This window comes from Calypte anna, chromosome 1 (genome assembly GCF_003957555.1).
Source record: "Calypte anna isolate BGI_N300 chromosome 1, bCalAnn1_v1.p, whole genome shotgun sequence".
Taxonomy (NCBI): Eukaryota; Metazoa; Chordata; class Aves; order Apodiformes; family Trochilidae; genus Calypte; species Calypte anna.
Window position 1 is genome coordinate 151,552,566 of NC_044244.1, and position 6,931 is coordinate 151,559,496.

The 6,931-nt window shown below is 47.9% G+C and overlaps 1 protein-coding gene across 1 annotated transcript; it reads right to left on the minus strand.

Annotated features, from left to right (window-relative positions):
* Nucleotides 1–1,251: 1,251 nt before the first annotated feature.
* Nucleotides 1,252–4,134, minus strand: SLITRK5 (SLIT and NTRK like family member 5). Its single transcript, XM_030459499.1, has one exon. The coding sequence runs from the start codon at nt 4,132–4,134 to the stop codon at nt 1,252–1,254; it is 2,883 nt and encodes a 960-aa protein (XP_030315359.1).
* Nucleotides 4,135–6,931: the final 2,797 nt, after the last annotated feature.

A 6,931-nucleotide genomic window follows, 5' to 3' on the forward strand; every position in this document is an offset into this window, starting at 1 on the left:
TGGCATTATCTGTAATGATTTAAAAGTTCCTTCTGATACTACATCAGCTTTGGAAAAAAGCTCCCAATGTAGTGCAACACTTTAAAGCAATCCACAGACTTTGGACCCCATCCTGGAAAAAGAAAAAACACTTAAACACCCCAGTAATTTTACTTGTAAGAATAATTCTGCATACTCTACCCTAATGTTTTGGGCATTTGACTAACTCTGCTCAATGAGTGAGTCTATGGGATTGCACACATTGGTGAAGTTGTTCATGTGCTTAAGTGCCTGCAGGATGAAGGTCTAAACTGGGATTTCTTTCACAAATAAAGGTACTCAAGTGAGTAAGAATTTGCAGGATTAGGCCCCAAAGTAGTGAAGGAAAGAGAAATGCTAAGGTACATATAAAAATAGGTGCTACAATATTTTTTTATATTTCATCAATAAGTTATTTTTACTAACCACTTATGGATCATATATCTCTGCACTCTTTAATGATTTGTCCACACCTACAGCGATCCTTTTAAAGATCATAACATATTTTTTTAATTCAAAAGTCCAGAAAGCATACAAACACATCCTTAAAAAAAGGAAATTGTGTATTAAAGTTGGGGTGTGCTAATCTCTCCATAAAAGCCATTTAATCTCACCCATGGCTAAAAGGGGTAAATGTGCGCTGTACTCTTCAACCAAAACCAGAATTTAAAAATGTCTGAACAAAAAAAAAAACAAACTACATGACTTTTGTACTTGTAACCTGAATAGGACCTGGTAAGACCATCTTGCCACCTTCCCCAAGCACATGTGTACACTGGCACAATTGTGCCCAATTAAAATTTACACAATAGGTGGTTTCCTACTTTCAAACACAGTAAAAGGAAAAAAAAAAAAAAGTTAAAAACCAAAGCAAAACAACAAAATGAAAATGAAAATTTAAAATAAATAATAAAAATAAAATAAATAAAATAAATAAAATACAATAATAAAATAAAATATTAAATAAAAATAAAATAAAATAAAAATTAAAAAAAACCAGCACACCCTTTCAGAATTATTCCCCGAAGCTGAAAAATCCTGTGCCAAGGCACTTCACCCTACAATAAAATTAATTAAAGGGGGGAAAAAAAGGCAGGGGACAAGGTGGAGGGGCGGGGAGGGGGGGAGGTCAGCATTTACGTTTCTTTGTTTTGCGTGTGGCTGTTAAATACAAATACTCTAGAGAAGGAGCTGCTGTGGTTGGCGGGGGCTGGGGGCGGGGGAGGCTGTTTCTCAGAACTGGCTGAATGTGGTCTGTTTTTCCAGCACTTCGAGGTAGTCCGGCTCTGCGTTTAGTTTTGCTTTTAGCTCCAGGTACTCGTTCCTGTTGGGCTCTACAAAGACAGTACTCGGAGGGCTGTAGAGCACCGTCTCCCGGAGCCTGCCGTCCCCCGGGCCCGGGTGCAAGTACTGGTGGGCACGCCTAAGGTCATAGTTGGGGGAGTAGGTGTAGGCGGCGGGGAGCTTGGGGTAATCGGGGAGGGTGGAGCCGGGGGTGCCCAGCGTGGAGGAGGAGGAGTGTTTGTCGGGCTCCAAAATGCCCCTGTAAAAGCGGTCGGCGTCTTGCACCGGGGAGAGCAGCTCGTCCCGCGGCTCAATGGTGCTCACGCTGTACGCGGGGCTGCGCACCGGCGCATCCTCCCCGCCGGGAGCCGCCGGCGGCGGTGGGGGTGGGGGTGGCGGCGCGCCGCCTCCCCCGGGCTGCAGGGGGTGGCTGCTATAGGTGACCTTCAGCTCGTGGAGGTCTTTGTAATCCTCGCCCGCGTTGCCCTCCCGGGAGCGGTAGATGGGGTTTTTGCACATGTGGCCCAGGGGGTGCGGGATGTACTCGTAGACGTGGCCGGCGGGGGTCTTCACTTTGGGCAGCGCAGCACCCCCGCCGCCAACTCCCCCCCCGCCACTCCCGCGGGGGGGCGGGTGCTGCTGGAGGTGGGGGTGATGGTGGTGGGGGTGATGACCTCCGCTGTAGACGCTGTACTGCATGTTGAAGGAGCTCACGTCAGAGTTGTTGGCGCTGGCGTGGTCACCCTGGCCCTTCTTGCGCCGCTTCATCACCAGGACGAAAAGCCCCGCCGCCACGAAGACCGACATGATGAAGACCAGCAGCAGGCTGAGGATGAGCACCGAGAGCGGCACCGAGGAGCTGCCGCCGGAGCCGCCGGTGCCACCCGCCGCCGCCGTGCCGTTGAGGCGCACGGTGGAGGAGGAGGGGGTGGTCCGGGCCGGCAGCTGTCCCGAGGACGGCGTGGGAGTGGAGACGACGATGTCCGAGTAATCCGGGCACAGCAGCTCCGCCCGGACGGTCCGCATGTCGTTCTGGGCAAACTTCTTAGGGGATTCGCAGATAACCTGGTCCACCAGGACGCCGGTGTTGAGCTGCTCCAGCCACAGCTTCATTCCCACCACGTCGCAAGTGCAGTCCCAGGGGTTCTCGTGGAGGTCGATCTGCAGCAGGGATTTCAGCTGGTCCAGCACCCCGCTCACTGGCAGGTAGGAGAAGTGGTTGCTCCTCAGGCTCAGCCTGTAGAGAGACAGACCAGAAAATATGTTCCCTGGCAAAGACCTCAGCAGATTGTTGTTCAAAAACAAGAGCTGAAGGTTGGGGACAGGTTCAAAGGTGCCTGCCTCTATCTCCCGGATGACATTGTACTGCAGGAAGAGGTACTGCAGGCTTTGCAGCCCATAGAACAGCTCTGGGCTCAGCCTCTCAATCCGGTTCCCATTCAGGTACAGTCTTCGCAAATTAGTTAAATCCCCAAAAGCCCGGTCCTGAATGACTGAGATCCGATTATTGCCCAGGTGCAGCAAATCCAGCCCAGTAGCATCCACAAAATCTGCCCTTCGTACCAGGGCAATGTAGTTTTCTGTCAGATACATCTTCTTAGGATTATAAGGTTTGGGCTGCAGTTCAGAAATGCTCTCAATCTTCCTCTCCTGACAATTGACATTGAGGCCTAGGTCAGAAATCTGCAAGTTGCAAGTGCAAGCAGTGGGGCACTCCAAAGGCACCGGGGATTTGGTCTGGTAGGCAATGCTGGGGCCATAGTTGCTGTATCCCAGGTCTTTTGAGGGAAGGCGGGAGGTTGGGCGCACCCGTGCCTTGTTAGGTTGGCGGGTCCCTTTGGGAGGCTTTAAGGGGGATTTGTAAACAGCTGAAGAAGAAGTAGCCACAGAGTTGACTGAAGCTGGGGTAGTGTGGAAATATCCAGTAGTGCTTAATGGTGTCTGTGGTCTCATTTCATAATCCGAGATAAGCCTCCTGGGGCAAAGCTCCTGCTTGGAGACTTCATCCAAATCTCGACCATGTAAGCGGAAAGGTGTCTCACAAACCACATCTCCCACCAGAGCAGAGTAGGAGATACTATCCAGCCAATCCTTCAGAGCAATCAACTCACAGGAGCAATTCCAGGGATTTTCCTCCAGCTGCAGCTCCACCACTTTATCCATGTGCTGCAAAAGGCCCACATAGGGCAGTAGCTTCAGCCGGTTACCTCTTAGGTCCAGGTGAGTTAAGGGCACAAAACGGAAAAGGTTATTGGGCAAACTGGAGAGGAGATTATCATTGAGGATCAGCACCTGCAGCAGATGCAGTTTGCTGAAAGCATTGGGTTCAATGATGCTAATATAATTATAATCGACCTGTAGGTATTCCAAACTCTCTAGCCCAAGAAAAGTGTCATCTCGTAAAAGTTCCAGCTTGTTATTGTTCAGATGTAGCCTCCTTAAGCCTTTCAGACCATGAAAGGCCCCTGTTTCGATGTCTTGTATGTCATTGCTTCCCAGATGCAAAATTGAAGCCCCTGTGTAATTGACAAACTGGTTTGGGTACAGCCTGTTCAGAAGGTTCCCAGACAACAAAAGATGGTAAACAGGAAACCTTGGTGGACTGATCTCAAAAAGGCTGATGATCCCTCTGTTTTCACAGCTCACTGTTAAGATGCTGTCCTTCTCCTCACAAGGACATGCATTATCACAGATTTCCCCATAATACTCGATGCTTTCTGCCCATGAAAGGACTAGTGATGTTAAAGCAAATGCAATTGTCTGCAGCATCCAAATATGCATTTTTTTGTTGAGATCCTGTTCCAAAGTTACTGTAGAGCAGCAAACGTACATTTTATTTCCTGTAAGGGTAAGGAGAAAAAAAGAAAACAGCATAATAGCACAGGCCCATAAAATTAAAAATGGACAAAAAGTTTATATATATATTCAGTGGGATAAAAAATGGATTATTAATCAAACAAAAATAAAACAAAACTCCTATCACTTCTAATTTCTACACATTCGAAAGCTGGATGACACATTGATTAAAAGGTTGATGGGCCACTGCTAGTGAGTCAAATGCCTGTGGTGTTTAAAAAGGTAAGGTCACAGTAGGAATTGTTCTGGTTCTGTTCCTGTGGGGTGCATTTCAATGATTCCTTGGATTTCTTTCACGACCAGCCCCATAAATATACATAAAATGGCTGTCAGTTCAGTTTCACAGTTCTAAATTAAGAGAAAAGAAGCACCATTTTACAAGAGTTTCCCACCTCCCCTATTACCCATGTCCCCCTTTCCTTCAGAACCTCCCCAGTGAACAGCGCACCAAGGTCTTCCCCTCCTTCTACCTTGGTTTTTAACCGGTGGTGGAAATGCCATGGTAGAAATTCAAATTAAAATGCTCAGTGCTGAAAACGGCAGCTTAATGCAATAGAGAGTATACTGCTACATTCTCCACGGCACCCATTTCTTAAAGCTGTTTTTAAAAGTGGTTTTTTTTTCCTATCTATACATTTACAAAGCGCACACCCACCCACACAGACATCACACACACACACACCCACGCCCTACATGACTTTTGTGGCAGAATTCTTCAGTAATGAAATTAAATAAATTAACCTTCTACTTCAGTGCACTTAATAGCTCTCTTCAGTGAAAGAATTTTTTTATCTTTACACAAGTAAATAATTTTAATTGATTTCTGATCCCTCCCTCCATGAGTTATATACAATGTAACAGAGCTGACTGTCAAGCAGAGGTCTTCAGTTCTTAAACACACATACACATGCACACACACTCACACAAACACACACTTAAAGGAAATATTTTAACCACTCACCCAAAACATGTGAAAAATGTAAAACATGCAGATCATCTTCGGAGTCTCAGCCATATCTGACATACTGCTTATTCCCAACATTCTCCAAAACTAGCCTAGCAGAAGTGGAGATATCTAAATAGGTCTCATGAAAATATCTCATAGCCAACACTCCAAGCATCAGTTACTGATTAAAAGCAGTGATGGCTGTCAGTACTCTTCATCCTTTAGGGGAGAAGACACCCAGGATGATTAAAAGCCAAGGGGGGTGGAAGGGAAACCCTACCATTGACCCACGTCAGTGATTTAATACCCAAATTTCACCTAGCTGGAAACAAATCCGATTTCCATTCCTTCATCCACTTTTTCTGACTCCATGTGGATTTCTTCTACTATTATAAAAGCAATATGAATAGGGAAAATAAATGCATTATGTGTGTTGGTAGGGGAAGACTAATAAATCATCCAGGCTTAAATGCCGGGATCTTGGAGCAGGCTTGCATTTTCTATCGTCCACTTCAGAGCTCCAATCCTCATGCCACAACTCTGGCTTGGAGGAATGCATCCTAAAAAACAGCAAGACTCAGTACTGCAAGACATATCCTGTGGCATCAGGTTCAAGGATGCAAATCTAGCACTTGCAGCAAAGGCAGTCATGCAGCAAGGAATTGGAAGTCTCGACGAATCTCTCTTTAATTCTGACCAGACGTCAACTGGATCAGAATTACACAAAGCAAAAGGCTTCACTGCATAAAGGCAGCAGAAATCTTACTCAAAGGCATGTATCTAGCATAGTCTTTCTCAGTTCAATAATATCCATTCATCCATTAACCGACAGTTCTTCGGAGGATTTAAAAGAAAAAAAAAAAAAAAAGCCATCGAACAGCTGTCTGGTCAGTGTTAAACTCTCAGGCGTTTTACAACTTCAGTTATGGTGAGCAAAGGAGGCAAATAAACCATTGCCTCCCTCCACCTTTCCCCCTTTCCCGGGAAAAAAAAAAAAAAAAAAAAAAAAAAAAAGAAAAAAAAAGGATGGGGGATGGGGGTAGAGAAAATAAAGTTGTAGCTGGCCGTATGCAAGGTTGCAATACCCCCCTGGAAACCCCTCTGTTATGACTGCGTGCTGCTGTTCACCAGCTCCCAACAGAGGTTCATATGGGGGGGGGGGGGGGAGGAAGGGGAAGGAAGGGGGGAGAAGGAGGGAGGGAGGAAGAAAGGGGGAGGGGAGAAGAGGAAAGGGGTTGCATCGGGATTTTTCTCGTGTGTGTGATTTTTTTTTCCCCGAAGAGTTGAACCCTTAGATTACCGCACTGCATATCCGTCTCGAAGCAGCTTTCAGTACCGCCGACAGCATCAGCAAGAGAGCAGCCCCAGCCGGACACTGCCACCCAACTGAGCAGCACCCAGAGTTGGGAGAAATGGCTTTCCGCGGGGGGTGCGGGGAGAAAGGGGGGGGGGGACGGACGGCGGGGGAGGGGTTGGGGATGGAAAGCAACAGCGAGGAAAGACCCGGCGGTGAAGGGGCGGGGGAGGGAGGTTTTGTGGTGGGAAGGAAGGCAGTGGAGGAAGAAAAGAGAGAAAGAGATCGCAAGCAGGAAAGTCAACCCCGGTACTTACTTCGCTCGAAATCTCCGGGGCCCAAGCATGGTGGCAACCCATGAAGATGCCGATCCGCTGCGCGGGCGCTACGCGGAGCCTCCGGGGCGGCGGCGGAGGAGGAGGCGAGTATCGCGGCAGCCGGGGAGGCGCGGTGCGGAGCGCAGCGCACACAGACACCCCCCGCACGCAGGCGGCGCCGCGACACCAGCGCTCGCACAGGGGCGCGCACACACA